General features: G+C 34.8%; 1 protein-coding gene across 1 annotated transcript in view; it reads right to left on the minus strand.

Moving 5' to 3' along the window:
- Positions 1 to 21,563, minus strand: part of LOC111048674 (echinoderm microtubule-associated protein-like 2) — a 144,369-nt gene that overhangs the window by 35,208 nt on the left and 87,598 nt on the right. Inside the window, exons 3-6 of the mRNA XM_039438201.1 lie at positions 18,654 to 18,908; positions 13,886 to 14,006; positions 6,787 to 6,807; positions 5,118 to 5,354 (exon numbers count right to left, since the gene is read on the minus strand). Coding sequence (XP_039294135.1) covers positions 5,118 to 5,354; positions 6,787 to 6,807; positions 13,886 to 14,006; positions 18,654 to 18,908 — 634 coding nt within the window. The remainder of the gene's footprint in view (positions 1 to 5,117; positions 5,355 to 6,786; positions 6,808 to 13,885; positions 14,007 to 18,653; positions 18,909 to 21,563) is intronic.

Here is a 21,563-nt window from a genome sequence, read left to right on the forward strand (position 1 = left end):
GCAAAGCTTGAAATCTGAAGTTTGAATTGAAACAAAGTCGTTTTGATGACCTGAATTGGTCAGAAAAGAAATTTGTTTCAGAATTATCACAATTTTTGGATTTTTATAATTGAAAAAACATACTGCTTTATTAAAGAGTTTGGGCATTTGATAGAGGTAAGTCATTTTTATGAAATTAAAATGAAATTGATAAATGGATTAAATGATACCATAAATTAAATATGAGATATATTATATAAATTAAATTTAACATTGGAAAAATCAGTTTTTCATGAAACCATAGAGTAAAGATACCGTTTGATTATTTGTCTCTGATGAAACTCAAGTCAATTACATTGACATCAACCAAAGTAGCATTATAAGCTGGAAATATATTGAAATCATGATTCTTGTGAATGTTGAATATATGACTGGAGTTTCAATGGAATAGGAATTCAGTGATGAGTTTTAAAATTTTCAAAACAAAAATATTGCAAAAATTTAAAATCAAATTGAAATTATAATTGTGCAAAGCTCGAAATTAAATACAAAATAGGCATGTGTCTATAAAATTACAATGAAGCAAATACAGGAATAATTATTATTCAGGGAATGAATAGTGAAACAAACCTTCAGCTGAAAATAACAAGTCCTGGATAAATCACAATACTCCAAGATGAACCAACGTGCAAACATTTTACACTTTGTCAGCTTGCCACACATGCTGTCGTTTTAACTTTCAACATTTTTGTCTTTTAGAGGCAAACAAAGATGCCGATTCGAATTGGAGAAGTCCCTATCACATTCCACATACAGTCTTTAGAATATGACTCAGATGATGTAATGGTCATTCAATAATAGGAAAAATTAGCAATATCGAAGCAAACTTATTATTACTCATTAAAATCAAGTTCTAATGTTACTGGAACTTCTATGATTGAAAATCAATATTATTAGAGCTTCAATATTAGAATATTAGAAGATATACTGTTATATGATATTTAATAATAATTTATGACGATTACACAAGTGCATTTCTAGTTCATCTCACTTACTATCCACCAATTTGTTTATTCAGCATTTTCATTTCTAAGATAGCTGGTCATTTTGGTCAGCTCAAGTAGATATCAAGATTGACGATGCTTCTGACTACTAAGGTAGCTACTGTATTCTAATTATATACTGTAGTTTTTTAATAAAAAACAGATCTATCTATTGATTCACCTGAAAATCTAAACCCATTTTCGATTTTGTAGTTTGATAAAAAGAAGACAATATGTAAAGTACATTGCCCTGCTACTCCCGGTGTAACGGTGACCTCTTTAAGAGCCAAACTCCTCCAAATACCATTGCTGAGTTCAAAAATAGCTTCCTGGAGGTTCGGAACTCACCTAAAGCTGTAAGTCCACTCATCTTTCATCGTAATATGTCTCATTACCCACGTACAAGCCAAGAGCTCATGTGGGCATCATACTCAGTAAAAAGTCACTGTTTTTGAAAAATTTAAACAAGTACTTTTGACTATCCCATCTTGCCCCCTGTGGGTTTGGGGAGCTTTGAGTCGGACATTGTACTCAAGAATGTGTTGAAAATCAGAATTCACCCACAGTATCCCTGCTTGTCGTAGGAGGCGACTAAAAGGGACCCCAAGGCAACTCCGGAAGTTTCCTTGCCTTCAAACCCACGGAATCTGCCCCATCAGGGCAGTTTCGGAGGGCAAAAAGAAAAACCCAAGAGACCAGAGGTGGGTGAAACTCCAGGCGAAAATGTAGGTCAAGAGGCTGAGCCGAGGGTGACCGGGCGCCCTCTCTCATAGAGGCAGTTTGGCGTCCCCTCTCTCAACGGAAGTACCTTCAAGAAGGCCAGGAGTGGAACTCACGTAGGTCACGAGTTTGTGGGTGGAGAGACCAAAACTCACCACTGCTCAAAGAAAGGCGGCCATTCAGGCAAAACTTCTTGGGAGAGGTGAGGCTTTTGACCCTGCGAAGTTTCGGAGGGCAAAAAGAAAAACCCAAGAGACCAGAGGTGGGTCAAACTACAGGCGAAAATGTAGGTCAAGAGGCTGAGCCGAGGGTGGCCGGGCGCCTTAGAGACAGTTTGGCGTCCCCTCACGCAGCGGAAGGACCTTCAAGAAGGCCAGGAGAGGAACTCACATAGGTCATGAGTTTGTGGGTGGAGAGACCAAAACTCACCACTGCTCAAAGAAAGGCGGCCATTCAGGCAAAACTTCTTGGGAGAGGTGAGGCTTTTGACCCTGCGAAGTTTCGGAGGGGCAAAAAGAAAAACCCATGAGACCAGAGATGGGTGAAACTCCAGGCACAAATGTGGGTCAAGAGGCTGAGTCAGGGGTGGGCGGGCACCCTAGAGGCAACTTGGCCACCCCTTCCTCAGCGGAAGGACCATCAAGAAGGCCAGGAGTGGAACTCACGTAGTAGAAGTCACGAGGACTAATCAGTCTGAAGAGACTGCCAATCATATCACACTGGATTGCGACAAGCAACCAGGGGCCTATTTCACAAAGGTACAAGTATTGTTACCAACTATGGTTACGAACAAGTACTTGTAGTTACAAGTTTACAAGTACTCACGTTTTACAAAAATTTATGATCTACAAGTTTACAAGTTTACAATTTTACAAGTCTACAAGTACTTCAATAGTAAACATAACCTATTTTCATGATGATTTCCTTTTTTCATCCTTTATAAAGTTAACTTGTACTTTTCAATAATTACTTTGAAAATATTTGAAAGCAATATAATGTTTTTTGTACAGTCTACTTCATTTATTGCTGAATTTGTAACCTACACACTATATATGTACTCTGTATATATATAGTAGATGTACTATATATAATGTATACTATATATACTGTGTATATATACTATAGTACACATAACCTATGAAGTAACACATTAATAACTATTTTGGAAATTTATTAAATTTAATTTCCTGATGCATATATTTCCAAAATAATGAATTTTAGAGGGATATAGGGAATTTTTGATTATTAGAAATATTTATTAAATATTTAAAATCATTTTAATGATCACTTGTAAATCCTTTACATAGCTTTACACCTCGGTAGAAATTTCATTGTTACGAACAAGTAATTTCGACAAAAATTGTTGGCTACAATGAAAATCTTTGTGAAACACTTGTTCGTAACAAGCAAATCACTTGTAAACTTGTAGAAATTCATTGTAACTACAAGTTTACAATTCTGCTTTTGTGAAACGCTAGTAATCAGCTGTTCTCCAAAACCATGGTTGGCAACAAGACTTGTAACCTACTTGTACCTTTGTGAAACGGGCCCCTGGTGATGAATGGGATGTTAGCATAGGGAAAAACACCTGATTCTTCTAAAGGACACAGATATTGGTTTGCCTAACTAACATACTACTTGGGAACACAATAAGCTTCGGTTGACGTGTCGGGTTCTTTGAACCTTTGGATCCTTGAATCCATCCCTTCAAAAATAATAATAATATCCCATCTTCACGGTTGGCATGAATGATAATCCAATTGAAGTATTTCTGGACCAGGCTCTTATCTAAAATGAAAATGTAATGCAGCTTTAATGACTCACATACATGAGGATGAAGATTAACACAAACAATTATAATGGGACTTGAGATGTTTTCATTAAGAATAAGTATCACTATCTAACCTAGCATTGTGCCACAAGTCAAAAACTATGTGATCAAACCCACACTGCCAGTGCAGAGATATCCAGTTTATGAAACACCTTGTTAATGATTATTATTTCTATTGGCATGAAGAATAACTAAAGATACACAATGGTAAGTTGGAGTTCATCTCAAGAACTGCCATGATCGTAATTTTGATTGGAAGAGGTCGTTGGGGAATTGAATGTTTGAAGCCTCCATACTATTGGGGATTCAGTTTGTGGAAAACAGTGAATTTTTATTAAGGCTGTTCGGACACTTTTTTAATTATTTAAATTTGATAATCTTTTTCAATACAATTGTTAAGATCATTATAAGAGTGAGAACAAGTGGCAACTGAAATTTTTAAGTGGTCTAATAAGCGAGTTATGGGTTGTTGAAGTGCTAATTTTCCAGATTCCGTTTTCTTTCCAGATCACGGTTTCGACTATTATTAACAGAACTTCTCTTAAAAAATTATCTTTTAAACTAAAACATTTTATTCCCCATATCGTTCATAAATAAAAAGTAACATTTTTGTAAATTCGATAACTTGTTTTTTGGCATAAATCGCGAAAAAACTAATACTAGAACAAAGCCAATGATATTCTGAATATATTAAAAAAAACTCAGATGGAAAATTCGAAACCGTTTATGATCTGGAAAAAAAACGGAGTTCAACACTTCAACAACCCGTAACTCGCTTATTAGACCACTTAAAAATTTCAGTTGCCACTTTTTCTCACTCTTATAATGATCTTAACAATTGTATTGAAGAAGATTATCCAATTTAAATAATGAAAAAAGTGTACCGAATAGCCTTAAATGCATATATTGAAAATATTATATACCAGATTATACTATTTTTCTGGTACTATCACTTCAAGGGGTAAATTTGTTTATTTTCTCAACCTTCTATTGACTGTATGGCAATGTGATAGGGTCTTTTTCAAGCTGAGCATCAAGACTTACCTTCAAGTTCACAGCAGATGAAGTACAGTTTCCTCAAACAAAATTAAAATGACAGTAGAGAGCCTTAGCAGGCCTAATCCAATCTTGGCTTTAATTCAAATTTTTGGTCAAATTCTAAATAATATATTTTTCCTATAGACCTATCAAACTTAAAATTCAAATATTCGTTGATTTAAAATTTTATTCTGGATAGTTTCGAGTTGGTGAGATTTCATTGCGTATACTGTAAATGATTTCAGTTTTCCCCAAAGAAAGTTTTTCTGGGTTTCAAAATTGTGACCCAGCCATGTTTCACTGAATTCGACCCCAGTTTTATTACGAGCATTCTCTAGTGATTTCAAACTTTTGTGAAATTGAAAAACCAGCAATATAATATATACGGTACCAATAATAAAATATCATGAACCAACAAAATCCAGTAATATAACATTTTTTCTTTGCATTTCAGAAATTTTGGAAAAATTTGTTTAAAAAGCCACCAGTTCAGTAAGGTAACTTACCTAGACGTATGGTTGTGTGGCGAAGTGTGGTTATGTGAGTTGAAATCACCGGTTGAGCTCCACCGCTTCGCAGAGTGCAGATTGGACATGGAGAGGGAGGTGGTGGGAGGTTTCGACGAGGCTGAGGAGGGGGGTCGGGTGGGCGAGGGGGATGGGGAAGTGGGGATAGGGGAGACCGAGCTGGAGCTGGGCGAATCCGAGTGAAGCGAGCCCGTCGACTGGTAGTGCACCACTCGCCTGTTCAAACATTCAATACAGAAATTAGTTAATAATACATATTTTTTTAATTCAATAGACTTATAATTTAATAATTTCAAAAACAAACTGAATTATTTTTCAATTAATTTTGCAATTTTCAAGTGTGGAGTACAAGATTAGATTCATTTGCTCCAATCAAATATTATTTAATTGACAAGAAAACACACTTGAGATAATGATAACAATACAATTAAAGATTATAATAATTCTAGTTTGAAAAATGAAAAAGGTGAAAAACAGGATTCATAGTGATTTGGTACTTCTTTAGTTTTGATCTTCAAGATTTTAGATCGTTGCTCTGATTCAAAGTTTAATAAAAGAGTACATAGTACCTAGCTACTCCTTGTACGCTGAGGATGTGACTCAGTGCCACGAAACGCGTCCGTCAAACAAAAAAACCGTGAGTACTGTTGTAAAAGTGCAAAAATTATTATAAATTATTTTAATTAATTATTTACAAGATATCGATAAGAGAGTTGAATAAAGATGTAGATTCACTAACTTCTCTACTTTTTTCTCTAATTTCTACTACTTTCTATATTTAATTACTTTTTATTTTTTCCAGTAGGCACCTGCTTATCCCATGAAAAATGATAGTTTTCAGGCTTCAATCATTTAAAATAGTGGCATGTTCTTGCAAATTATCATTTTCCACTGGCTCAAGTTTCCTGCACATGCGTTTGAAAAGGTTTGAAAAGGAAAATACAATAATTGAAGATGATAGTAAAGGATGTTCTGCAAATGCAAATTCAAATGAATTTTAAATTATTAAATAATCGGGAGAGATGCAAAGCAATGATAAAACTTAATGCACATACTCCAGAAATGGAAAAAATCAATATAAATAAATGTGGAATAGCATATCTTGTGAACATGAAGATGAATGTGAATTTGTGAACTATATAGTTTAATTATAGTTGTCTTTGTAAATACATAAAAGAATGAACAAAAATGAATAATATATGATCAAGCAGGGATGGTTTCTGTGAATGAGGGTCATATATACAGTGTATGAGCTGTTCAACGCTAATCTAGAATTACATGGAGGTAAGTATAGTCACATTTATCACAATATCTAATAATATTACAAGTTTTAATTGAGATGGTGCATTCGGTCCAACCAATAGAAATTTCTAGTAAAAATGTCTAGCATTTGGACGTTGATAACAAGCTGTCAATGGAATGAAGTGCAATAGTTTGACTACGGAGAGAATTTGTGTAAAAAATATAACTTGAAAAAATATCTATTGTATGATATGAAAATCTGTCTTAATTAAAAAACATTCGATCAAGCCAAAATTATTCAAGCTGTTTGTTAATGAAATTGGAAAATATCTATGATTGTGAAGGGAAACAATTTATTGATAATATTAGTTGGAAGATTGTGCTTGTATTTCACGCCATACTTTACCTGCTAGGTGTACCTTCACCACTTTCGAGTCCAATAGAAAGTGTAAAGGAGCGTGCACATAGAATATTATAGACACTAACTTCACTGTGTAATATTTTTGTGAGTGATTATCATGGGTGAAAAAGTGATTGTACAAGTTTCAATGCTATAAATAAAAATATAAATCTAAGTACCCTTTATAAATTATTTCGTCAATTTGACTTGAAAATGGCATTAGTAGCTGAAACATGTCGTGATGAAATAATTTAAAAAGGATACTCAGATTTATATTTTTATTTATATTGAAAAGTAGCCCTAAAGAAAAAAGATATTATTTTCAATGCTGTATGTACTATGTTTTTATTTGACAACACACACTGTGTCCCATTACTACCATATTACATGACACTAAAGTTTAGTGTAATTCTTGTTACTAAAATGTCTGCTAATTCCTACTGGTAAATACGTTTGAGGAATCACTAGTGACCTATTGAAAGTCAAATTTCATAGTGATAAGTGAACATTAACAACTACCATTTAGGAAAAGATCTATGTAATCTACTCCTTACTATATATATTTTTTATTCACAAGAAAGTGACTTTCTCTGCGTTGCTATACACTATAATACATAAATATGATAATTTGATAATGCACGTGGATCTGGTTTGTATCTATCTTCTATCTATATATATAAAAGCGAAATGGCACTCACTGACTGACTCACTCACTCACTCACTCACTCGCAGAACTAAAAATCTACCGGACCAAAAACGTTCAAATTTGGTAGGTATGTTCAGTTGGCCCTTTAGAGGCGCACTAAGAAATCTTTCGGCAATATTTTAACTCTAAGGGTTGTTTTTAAGGGATTAAAGTTCGTCTTTTAGCATGTATATTCTTCTTCTCCCAATTTCTTAATTATAATTGAAATTTCCATATTATATGTTACTATAGAACTATAATCTAGATAGAGTACCTCTTCGAAACAGTTGTTAACTGGCAACTAAATTAATAATTTTGTCAGGTTGGCATTAAGTTGAGTTGACTGTTAGGTTGGCACCAAGTTGAAGATTTAAATGCATTTATCGCGGAAAAATTGATTGGGCACTGCTACTCCAATCCTGGGAATATTATATTACTAGCCGTCAGGCTCGCTTCGCTCGCCATATCCGTTTAGCCAGACGTTTAGTCTGGACCCCCGACTAGATTGTCCTAACATATGATAAAAATACTGAAATGAAAAATGCAGGCGAGCCTGCTGATCTCATTCTTGGACGATCCAGTCGGGGGTCCAGGGGGCGGAGCGAAGCGAGCCTGACGGCTAGTATTTTATATAATGCCGCATCTACATGTTGGTCCAATGAAGGCCAATGTCGACCAGCGCCAGTATGTGTGGATGGGTGGTTTGCCAACACTGGCTACTGCTGGCCTTCATTGGTCACATTGCAGGCTGGACCAGCTTGCTGAGCCAGAGACTGGGCCAGCATGTGGATGCAGCATTATGTTCTAACACAATTTTTTGCATTATTCAAGCTTGAATTAAAATAATAATTGATAATTTTCGTTGATTTTTGTTGATTGGAGTAGATTAATTCTCACCTATGATTTGGTTTTGGACGTTTCCATTCTGAAAATTGCAGTTTTTGTATAATTCAATACAGGACAATAACAAATAAATTATTGAACTGGTAAAGCGCAATAAGATTCTTGAGGTGGGAAGAATTAAAAAAAAAATACGATTCTCAAAGCACCACCATCACTAAAGACCTCTCCCGCCCCATAATGTGGGCACCACCGACTAAAGTACAAGACAGTAGGCTACAATATTAATTAAGGTATTCACAGTACATTACTCACAGACATAGAACGTTTGTATGGGCTACTTGATTAAAATTAATAAAAGCCTGTAGTATCCCTTTTTATTTAAAACTTTAAAACAAGTATCAACTTGTTTTTTTTTGCATTATTTAACTTGAAAATGGCCAAAGTAGGCCGAAACTAGTCGTTGAAATGTTTTAAAGTTTTAATATGTTTTAAATAAAAAGGGTACTACATGTTTTTATAATATTGTTTTATTAACGTTTTCGATATATGATGCCTACATCTGACTTGTGAGATGGTAATGATTCAAAATTGATCATACAATAAATATACTATTGAATAACAATAAGTGTTTTTTCACTTATAGGAAATGACATGGGTTTGACGGCAAGGCGGAACATCCTTACAGGATTTCTCTGCCTAGAAAGTCATACGCATAATAGTACAATAATTTGCTTTTTAATAGCAAAAAGTAATTTCATAATAAGCAGTTCGTGATGGAAAACAACATTGAAGAACAATAATGGGAATCGAACAAAAGATTGGTGCAGCCACAGCAACAGCAGACTAGAGCTTTGATGCTTCACATCTTTATGCTACACCGGCTCGTGAAAAACATAATTTTTCAAATAGCCAACAATCACTTGAAGCTCGTACTGAGAGTCCTCGACTGGATTGCACAGGAAGAGTAAGAATTGAGCGGTTAGAGACTAAAGAATAGGCAGATCATTGTTCATTTTTTGAATATTGTGAAAACTTATAACAGGACAGATGGTACAAAATGAATCCACAGAATTGCAGAATGATACCTCATCATCCTTCTTATCTTACTGGCTTCATCCATCAACCTTCATTTTCAAACCTAATATTTTCTTTCACAGGGTTATCCTAATCTATAAACCTATTAAACCTACTCCAACAATTGAGTTAAAAAAACAAGTTGAATACTTACAGGGTTTTCCAATATCATCTACTTCCAGTGTGTGATGATATTGAATCATCATATGACTAGTGTTTTTCTTCTTATGTTTCTGTTATCAGATGTTGAATTATTTATTCTAATTTTGAATCTGTTATGAATTCATTACTGATCAATAAAGCCTAGAATGCAGAGGTTTTTCATTACAATTTATTGATCAGTAATGAATTCATAACAGATTCAAAATTAGAATAAATAGTTCAACATCTGATAACAGAAACATAAGAAGAAAAACACTAGTCATATGATTATTCAATATCATCACATTACAATTTATTAATCTGTTATGAATTCATTACTGATCAATAAAGCCTAGAATGCAGAGGTTTTTCATTACAATTTATTGATCAGTAATCCAAAATCATCAAATCAATTCATCTTATCAAATACGAGTCAATCAATTTCTATTCTCTATTTCACAATTTCTATTCAACAACAAATGTATAATCTTCAAATCTTTTCTGGAAACGAAAACTGAAAATTCGCGTTACGATGGACAAATTTTTGAAACCAGACAAGTTTGATGGTGATCCGAATTCTCCAACAGCTCTACAAGAATGGAACTTCTGGCTAAAGACTTTTGAGAATTCCGTTTGCATACCCTTGTCCGAATATGAATTCATCAACTGTAATTCAGTGCCTTGTGAACTTGTTTACCACATTTGGTTTACCTTCTTATGTACATACTGACAATGGAACCTCTTTCAAATCCAGAGAGCTGCAGGAATTCCTTCATAATCGAGGAGTAGCCACTTCCATGTCATCACCTTATAACGCACCAGGAAATGGCCAAATCGAACGAGAAAATGGTACAATTTGGCGCACAGTGTCTCTTACATTGAAGCATAGAAATTTGGATGTATCTGATTGGGAATCTGTGCTCCAGATTCTCTACATTCTATTCGATCCCTATTGTGCACGGCTACTAATGAGACGCCACATGATAGGATGTTCCGACACTATAGACAATCATCTAATGGTATAGCACTTCCAACCTGGCTTGCCCCTTCAAACAAAGTCCTAATGAAAGTACCTATACGAAGAAGTAAATTCGATCCATTGGTCGAGGAGGTGGATATTCTTCAAATCAACCCACAATATGCCAAGGTACGGCTTAGTGATGGAAGAGAGACAACTGTATCATTGAAAAACCTTGCCCCTCGAGGAGAAGAGCGCATTCAAGAAGATAACGATAAAAATCAAGATGATACAAATGCAGGATCAAGCCTTAGTGATCACGCAGAGCCTGAGAACAATCAAGAAAATTATCATGAAAATCAAGATGAAACAAATACAGGATTCCCCCTCAGTGATGAAGAAGAGCCTCCTGATGGCACCCTGCGAAGATCTTATAGAGAGCGCAAAATGCCTTCTTATTTGAAAGACTATTCATTGAATTCCTAAAGACGGGAAGAATGTGATGATATTGAATCATCATATGACTAGTGTTTTTCTTCTTATGTTTCTGTTATCAGATGTTGAACTATTTATTCTAATTTTGAATCTGTTATGAATTCATTACTGATCAATAAAGCCTAGAATGCAGAGGTTTTTCATTACACAGTGCAATTATAACTCGAGTTTGGAATTAATATTTGTGAATAGAATAAGCATTATTTAGATCTTTCCAGCAATTTGGTACAAATACAGATAATATTTGTTAGGATGTGTATCGAGATGGAACTCGTTTCGCTCCCTCATCACTTTCTTATCACTAAAATCTGACTCGGTTTGACCAGGGGTTCGACTAATTAAACTCAAAAAGAAAGAAGTAGTCCATTCAAGTAGGTACCAAGAGTCTTACAACACCGGTAGAAGTATTGAATGATGAATTATATAGGGTGATGCAGTGAAAGAAGAACATTCCAAAAAGTGATCAGGCTAATTCTTCAAGAATATTTTTTTCAAATTCAATGATGATAAGTATGAAGTGGTAAAAATGGTGCATTTACTGTGCAAGTGGATAATTATTATTTTGAATATAACATCAGCTAAATGTCATCCATTATGCAATTGTCATGTCTCAAGTTTCCTATGACATTTTGCAGCATATTGACTAGTATCCAATTAGATTCATACCGAACTCTTTCTGTAAGTTTATCTAAATGTTCATGTGTTGGAATGGTTCTTATTCCAGAGTTCTGTGTTGAGTAGTGTGCCATGTTGCTCCGTAAACAACATTGCAACACTAAAGGTGCGTACAGACTTTCGTTCCGCTCCAAGACCGAACGTCACTCCAGCAGAGCGATTGATGATCGACCGGAGAGCAACAATGGTTCGACCGGGGAACGCGAGAAGATCTACCATCTTCCGTAACGTTCATGATCGGTGCGAGTAGAGAGCGGAGGCGGAGCGATTGCTATGCGATGGTGATACGTGGGCGGTACGAGGGAGGAGCGTGCTCGGTGCGGGTTGGAAGCACGAGTATGTGTACGCAGCTTTAGGCTCAACTCACACTACCTCGACTTGAATCGTACGACTCCAGTCTCTCGACCTTACGACTTTTTCGCTCATTGTCACTACTTCAGTTCCATGCTGATCTATTTTTTAACCATACTTCATTAAAAATATAAGATCTAATTCATCACTAATTTGCATGTAACAAGTTTTATAATAGACTAATTATTAAGAATATAATATTGTCTTATCTAATTCGTATTATTGTCTTATCTTAAATGATAGAACTTCACTTTCATTAAAAATGCACAGTACTACTACGCAACTCAAGTCGAGGCTCGACCAACATGTCGAGTCGAGGCTTGACTCAGTCTCACAATCGCGAGGTTGCGGAGACTAGAGTCGACTGGTCCGAGTGTCACCATTTGAAAACACAATGCTGCGTCGAGAAGAGACTATAGTCGCAGTCTCTTCTCACTTGCTTCGCGTAAGTGTGAGTTGAGCCTAAAAGAGCTGCCATGAACGCTGTGAATGCTTTGCTTCCAGGTGGTAGATATATCCCGATACAGGGATGATTCCGTTAACATGTATTAACCGTTCAATACGTTGACCTTATTCAATGGGGTCACTTAACAACAAGAGCTTCTCTCAGTAGTCCACTCGGAACCATCCCAGCCCAGAAACATTGAATTCGGGACGAAATCGAAGGAATACTAGGCAATATTCTGCAAAATGTCATGGGATTGAGAACTACATGGATTCCAATAAGCAGATATTACACTCAAAAATTATTCTTTCACTAATTTTTCAGTAGATGGCCACCTCTTCACTTCATATTATTATGATCATTGAATCTAAAATAATACGTTGTTGGTTATCCATATTTTTTTCACTGGAATTATTACTATTGTATTTTTATATGAATTTAAAGTGAAAAAGCACTCACATTCTTTGGTGGGGCGACGATCGTTTTGCTGTTTCTCTGTTTCTGTTTGACTTGAGAATGTGCAGCAACACCAGCAAGAAACGATCGTCGCCACACCAAAGAATGTGAGTGCTTTTTCACTTTGAATTCATATAAGAATGCAATACTAAAATAATATTTTTTAGAAGGAATTGGCCACTTATTGAAATCCTTACATTTTACTCTATTCTATAAGGATACAATATACTTCTACAATACCTTGTATTTTATAAGTATTTCCACTCAGTCAACCAGTGTCTTTTCAAACCATGGAGGAATTACTTTCATCCATTTCCAAAAAAAATATAGATTTGATTTTAATGAGACCTATCTTTAACTAATCTTCACCTATTTGAATAGTGAGTTGTGTTTTTTCTGGCTCTAAATTTTGTAAAATTACTCAAAAATTTTCCAATTAATGGTGATTTGAGTGTGATATTTTTGTTTTTTATTCTGTTTTCAACCGTCAAAATTTAAAAAATCTTAGTTTTCGTTGTTTTTAAGTGAAAATGGTCTAAATTTTAGTCAAGTGAAATCATAACCATATTTTGGACTTAAAAAATGTTATCTAAATTTGGGAGAGAAATAGTATAAGGAGTATCCTTAGTTTTTCTCTCCCAATCAGTGCTTCTTTCTAAAAAAAAATAAATAAAATCAAAATAAATAAATATTTATGGTGAGCATGGCGAAGTGTTTCCCTCCAGTTTCAATTTCTTGAACAAAAAACTGTAAAATTAACAAGAAATTGCGAAATGGCAGTAAATTAACCACCATTTGACAGTATTTTTTACTATAAATATATCCATAAGCTCTATATTGTAGAGTTTGAGGATATAAATATCCTTGAGCTCTATCGTAGAGTATACGGATATGAATATTCTTAAGCTCTATAGTAGAGTTTGAGGATATGAATATCCTTCAGCTCTATTGTAGAGTTTGAGGATATTATTATAGAGCTCACCTCTGAGGCAGTGATGAAGGTGTATAGCTGGCCACCCTCCTTATACTCTCTTTACTGTTGGCCATTTCATTGATTGGACGGTACCGCAGGTCCTTGGGAGGTCCATTATGGTTATTCACTCCTGTGGAAAATAAATATAATTTAATAAAGTTTAAGAATTGATGATTGGGATGATTCAACCAAACAGAAGGATCAATGTAGTCTAGCCACAACTCTATTGTACTGTATTTGTATTCTGTAGTCTAGAGCAATAAATTTCGAAATTGATTGGAAACAGTTGTGATGGACAGGGATATTATAATAAATTCACCCATCTTCAACTAATCTTCACCTATTTATGGTGAGCATGGTAGAGTGTTTTCCTCCAGTTTCAAGAAACTGTAAAATTAACAAGAAATTGCCAAATGGCAGTAAATTAACAGGGCCGCCCAAAGGGTAGGGCGACCGGGGCGGTCGCCCCGGGCGCCGCGGCTAGGAGGGCGCCGCGGTCGTATAATGATTACCACCCCGACATTATCGGTTCAAGTACCTTTATTTCACCTTTACGTTAAAAGTCTTGAACCATTTTTTATCAATCTATTTCTATGTATAACTCATTACTTATATGTGTAGTGTGAATAATTGTGGCATAAATAATAAGAACTTGACGTTCACGACTAAACATTGTTGAATACAGTGACTCTACGCATAGCATAGACGTATATTTGCAACCTGCAAGTCGTCATTGGTCGCTTCAATGTCCCAAACTGGGTGATAAAACTTCTTACCCTATACTCTTTTCTAACCTTGTATTCTGCAGGCTAAAACCTATTTAAGTTAATTTCCGTTGATATTCATAAATATTGAAAATTTTTCAATCTAAAATGAATTGAAAATTTTCAATTTAGGAATATCAACGGAAATTTAAAATTGAATAGGTTTTAGCCTGCAGAATAAAAGGTTAGAAAAGAGTATAAGATAAGGCAAGCTGGGCTGGATGGTTTGAATATGGAGCTGTTCAAGCATGGGGGACTCTTCTTCAAACTTCGCTTCTACCATTTGATAAAATATATGCTGGAGACAATAATTGAGCATCCCAGAAGTTTGCAAAGTGGCTACAGTCAAATCTCTTTTCAAGAAGGGAGATATAGTCCAGCCAATATATAGGCTACATTGGTGCTTGAAATGATATTGTAGTTCTGATTTTTAATATATTATTTGGATGGATACCGTACATGACAGAAGTCCAGAACCAATTTCTTCATAAAAAATTTCCTTGTGGCACAAAAACCTCGTATTTTCAGTTCATTTTCCAGTTTTCAGCTATTTCTGCCAAATGCAGTAATCGGATGGTAAAATTTGCTCTCGCCTTTGTTTTAGATTTAGATTATAAAATTCTGAATAAAATGAGATCATTCGGAATTCTCTATCTTCAATAAAAACTGAGTTATGATTTTTAAAAAATGAGTAAAATTTAAAGAAATAAATCAATTCTGATGAGTTTTAGTCTTTGATCATCAACAATATCTTCCGATAGTTACCATTTAGTTAGATGTATAATTCAAAGTCCCTCTGGGCTTATTTTGGTGCTCTACTTTCTAAGATCATGTAGATGGCTCTATCTCATATAGATTTCCAGGTACACCTGACAACAATGCTCCTTGTATTGTGAAAAACACCTCATTTTCAGCTTCATCCATCACCAACTACTAGAAATTGGCCATTTTTTGTGTTTTGGAATATGGGCTTAAGTACACTCAACAATAAATTTTCCACTTTTCGATCGAATTTGACTTATGATGCATGATTTTGGACCGCCTTGACGAAGCGAGAAGAATGAAGTTTAGTACCATGAGATAAGTGTTTGAAATTTTGATCCTTGAGGTGTCCTTATGCGCGCCTCTTCACTAGGAAATACTGAAATGAAATGCATCTAACGGGTGATTCTCATAGAACATAATCTCATGAACTTATGTCATTGTGCGAAATATCAATGTGAGGACAATGTAGTCGGTGATGATTTTTGAAGCTGGAAATTAGGTGTGTTTCACAATACAAGGAGCATTGTTGTCAGGTGTACCTGGAAACCTATGAGATAGAGCGCTCTACCTGATCTTATAGATTGTAGAGCACAAAAATACGCTGAATGGTAACAATCGAAAGATTTGGTTGATCAAAAACAAAAATTCAATAGAATTGATTTTTGTTTTCAATTTTACTCATTTTTGAAAAATTATAACTCAGTAATTATTGGAGATAGAGAGTTCCGAATGATCTCATTTTATTCAAAATTTAATAATCTGAAACAAAGGTAGAAGCAAGTTTTTCTGTCCGAATACTGGATTTAGTAGAAATAGCTGAAAACTGGAAAATGAACTGAAAATACGAGGTGTTTGGGCCACTCTGTATTTAGCACAAGGAAATTTTTCATGAAGAAATTTGCGCTGGACTTCTCTCATGTATCCAAATAACATATTAAAAAATCATAATTACAATATAAATTGCAAACACACCCCCTTTTTTATGTCTATATTGACTGGACGAAGTTCCTGTGACAACTATTGCTTGAATCAGCTTGCTAAACACTGCTTACAAAATCTACTGTATAGCATTATTATCAAGTTTTCCTGCTGGAAGAGCAATGTGGCTTTACTTATACTACCTTACCGTGCTATATTGTGGGGGTGGGTGCGCGAATTTCAAAATCTCGCCCCGGGCGCCTATTTCCCTCGGGGCGGCCCTGTAAATTAACCACCGGTTGACCGAATGTTTTACTATATAAATATACTTAAGCTCTATATTGTAGAGTTTGAGGATATAAATATCCTTAAGCTCTATCGTAGAGTATAAAAATATGGATATTTTTAAGCTCTATTGTAGAGTTTGAGGATATGAATATCCTTAAGCTCTATTTTAGAGTTTGAGGATATTATCAGAGCTCACCTCTGAGGCAGTGATGAAGGTGTATAGCTGGCCACCCTCCTTATACTCTCTTTACTGTTGGCCATTTCATTGATTGGACGGTACCGCAGGTCCTTGGAAGGACCATTATGGTTATTCACTCCTGTGGAAAATAATTTAATTTAATAAAGTTTAAGAATTGATGATTGGATGATTCAATCAATCAAAATTATAAATGTGATCTAGCCATTACTTTACTGCATTTCTCAAGTTTTTGTTCTGCACGAATAATAAAATGATGCAGAACATTCCAGCCAGCTTTATCTACTCCACATTGTTTACGATATTTTCAGCATCATTCAGAAATGGAAAGTTTATGAATATTCAAGGACCTAGAATTTTCTCAACATAACAATTGAAAGTGAGTCTGTGGAATAGAAAAGTATTGTTTATTGTTTTTATCAAATATGTTGAGAATTCTGAAGTCTAGAGCAATCAATTTCAAAATTGAATGGATACATTTAAATGATATAATATATTTTTAAGCCGATACTAAAATTCAATCTGAGTTTGTATGAAAGTTTATCATTGATTTTTATTTTTATGGAATCACTTATATCAGATAATTGAATATGTATCAAGTAACAAGTCGAGTGAAATATTTTTGAGAACATAATCACAGATAAATACTCTAAAAAATCAATTTATCATTGAGTTCTCGGCACATTCTCAGATTAATTTTTAAAGATTTCCTCAAATCCACGAATATCAAAAATGAAAGCAATTGTCAAATCAATTTCAAATATCCTTAAAAATCGGTACTGAGAAGTAGTTAAGAGCATTCAACATCTTGCAAGGTTTGTGTACCCTTAAATGTGTTACAGTACATCAGTACGGTACATGCTTATTTTCAAATCAATCTCATAAGTCTTAAAAATGCGGTAAATAAACCCTCAAATTTGCTTCAATACCTATATTATAATTATTCTCAAAATGAATGATTTCATTCTCAAAATACAGTAGGTACTTTACATAGTACAATACTTCAACATAGAATAGAATAAGATGATTTTTATTTATACTTGATGATGTGGCCAAGTTAAGACAATAATATCCACTCTACCAATGTGTTACAGTAACTATATGATGATATCCAAGAAACATTTAAAATTCACTAATTAGAACATTTAACATCTTGAGAAGTTAGTGAACCTTCAAATGTGTCACAATATCTATATGATCATTCTCATATTATATTGAACGTCTTAAAGATTTCAACTCAAGATTTCAAACATATTGAAAACTACTTTGTAGAAGTTGAGATACAAATTTCCAAGTAAAGTTTTAAATGAACTTTCTCTTATCAACAGAGTTATTTTTCAAGAGTCTGGTCATGGAAAACTACATAAATTTCATTAAAATACTGCACTAATGACTGGTAACTGGGGCACTACTTGTATATTAAATCTAATGGATCATTGCATCTATATTAAATCTGTAGGTTTAATGGTCAATCATATTAGATAAGTTCAAAAAAACTGGGCCTTGGAACATTCAACGTCTTCGTGAATTATCAAAAGTTGGAGTACCATCGCCCTCTAAATGTTACAGGTTTTGGATAATCTAATGGACCATTAAATTTATATTACAGATGGAAATTATGGAATATAAATTATCTAAATTACAGTTGGAATTTCCATCTAGCTGTTTACCCTGTTGTCAATATTTGCAGTAGCAGAAGTCTTCGGGGTAAATTACAGCATTTAATTTGGATTTTCGTTTAATAATAATTAAATCTATATTGTTTAAGGGTCCATTGAATTGGTGAATGTCCTAAAACTTTGGAACATTGTAGCATCTTTACAAACCTCCAAATATGTTACAGTACCTATGTGATGGTTGTTGGGGGAGGCATTGCGATGATGCGTCCTGAGCTGCATGAGGTGGTTGCCATTCTTGGTGGGAGTGGTGGGGGAAGGGGTGACGGTAACAGAGCGAGCCCCCTCCACCAGACTCAGCCGCCGCAGGACATCTGCCAGGGTGGAGCGGAGGCAGACTATCTCGTCCCCTTGCTCCAGCACCTTCTTCTCCAGGTCGGCCACCCGCTCGCGGACAGACTCGTTCTCCGTCTCGATCATGTCATCTGCAACAACAGACACCAAACTTTACAACACACCATAGAGAGAATAGACATAAATAAATAAATTTATTAGCCAAAAAACAGGATGTCACAATTTGACATACAGGCCAGTCAATATAAAAGTAACAAAACAACACTCAGTCAATAAAAATACTGACAAAAAAAAACAATACAAAGTCATATTTACAATAAAAACATGTACGGTATTTTAATCCTATTCATATAACAGTAGCCTAATATAAATAAATTCTAAATATTGAAATCTACATTCATTTTCATGCCGATAAACTCTTTAACTGAGTAAAAGGGGGTTTTCAAAAGAAATATTTCTAAAATCTGTTTGAACCTCCTGTGATTAAGTTACCTCACCTCAATAGGAAGCCTAATCATTAATTTAATTGCAACATTCGAGGGACTTTGATCAGTTTTATGCAGTCTGCTTCGTGTTACATTGAGTGTCTGTTTGGATCTTGTATTATAAGAATGAATTACATTTCTCAACTCCATTTTCTCCGGATTCGCTTTCAGAAATATTAAGCAAGGCAATATATATAATGAATATAGATTTAGAATGCGAAGACCTTTATAATTAATATCTCTACAATGTTCCCGATTCCGCGCCCTGGCGATGACTCTGACAGCCCTTTTCTGCATTATGAAAATGTCTGTGCTTGTGAAGAACAGCCCCAGACTATAAGGCCATTAGAAATGTGTGGATGAAAAATACAAAATAAGCCAGACGCAGTCCATGTTGGTGCAGCTGCCCACAACCCACTGCCTGCTCAACTACTTTTCGAATAGCAATGGGTTTTCAAAAGTGTGACAATAGAATACTAGAGAAGAATACATAGACAGAAGAATACTAGAAGTAATAATTGATCTCTGAACATACAATAGGATAGATTACAATCAAAACAGTTTATGAATGAATTTGATTGGCAAATTATTAATTCATTACTGAATGTTCTGTATTTTTTAGAATCACTTGCATAGATATTTGAAAAATGTATTAAGTACCAGCTGAAGTAGAATTTTTGTAAACATCATCACAACCGAACTTCTCAACAATTTTCAATTACACTTTCACTTATTTGATTTTTAATCGTTTACCTCAAGTTCTCAGCATATTCTCAGATTATCCAACTATCTATAGAGATTTTCTTCGAATCACAGAAAATGAGGACGGAAATGAGAGCAGTTTTAAAATCAATCTGAAAAATCTTTAAAATACTGTACTTAGAACATTCAACATCTTGGGTTGATTGTAAACCCTAAAATGTGTTACTCAGTACTTATACGATGATTCTCAAGCCAATCTCAAAGGTATTGAAAGTGCGGTCTTTAGAGCATTCAAGATTTCAAGGTGTTTGTGAATCCTCAAATGTATTGCAGTAGCTTTATGATAATTCATAAATCAATATAAAAAATACGGTATCTAACATTCAGAATATTGAAATGCTTATAAACTCAAAATAATCCTATTTAAATGTGATACAGTACCTATATTATTATTATGATTCTCAAATAAATCTCAAAAATACGGTACCTACTTGGAACATTAAACATCTTAAAGAGTTTGTAAACCTGAAATTTGTTACAGTATCTATATGATAAGTCTTAAATTGTCTTGAACATTTTAAAAATTCCAGCTTAATACTTGAAAATCACTCTGTTGAAGTTAATATACTGCACTTTGTTTTAACGTCAGTCATTTTTTAATAGACTTACTTCCTTCATCAGAGGAAAACAGCATCAATTTCTTAAAAAAAACTTTATTACTAAACTAAGGCCTGGTTTTCAGGACACTTACAGTAACAAATCTAAGGACCATTATATATCTAGGCTATATGAAATCTATGTAGGTTTGATAGTCAATTAGATTAATAAGTGTCCTAGAAACCGAGCCTCAGAACATAGTAACACCTTCGAAAACCCCCAAATGTTACAGTACCCTTCCCACCAAATGTTACAGATTTTGAACAATCTAATGAACCATTAAATCTATATTGTTTAATGGTCCTTTAGATTTGTAAAAGTCCTGGAAACCAGACCTTACAACATTGTAACACCTTCGCACACCCCCAAATGTTACAGTACCCCTCCCCACAAATGTTACAGGTTTGGAACAATCTAATAGACCATTAAATCTATATTTTTTATCTAAATTTGTTGAATGTCCTAAAACTTTGGAACATTGTAGCATCTTCACAAACCTCCAAATATGTTACAGTACCTATGTGATGGTTGTTGGGGGGAGGCATTGCGATGATGCGTCCTGAGCTGCATGAGGTGGTTGCCATTCTTGGTGGGAGTGGTGGGGGAAGGGGTGACGGTGACAGAGCGAGCCCCCTCCACCAGACTCAGCCGCCGCAGGACATCTGCCAGGGTGGAGCGGAGGCAGACTATCTCGTCCCCTTGCTCCAGCACCTTCTTCTCCAGGTCGGCCACCCGCTCGCGGACAGACTCGTTCTCCGTCTCAATCATGTCATCTGCAACAACAGACACCAAACGTTACAACACACCATAGATAAAAGAATACTAGAAGTAATAGTTGATCTCTGAACATACTCACAACCTATAGGTTAGATTGCAATCGAAATAGTATTATGAATTAAATTTGATTGGCAAATTAGTGAATTCATTATGTTCTGTATTTCT

This window comes from Nilaparvata lugens, chromosome 11 (assembly GCF_014356525.2).
Source record: "Nilaparvata lugens isolate BPH chromosome 11, ASM1435652v1, whole genome shotgun sequence".
Lineage (NCBI taxonomy): Eukaryota > Metazoa > Arthropoda > Insecta > Hemiptera > Delphacidae > Nilaparvata > Nilaparvata lugens.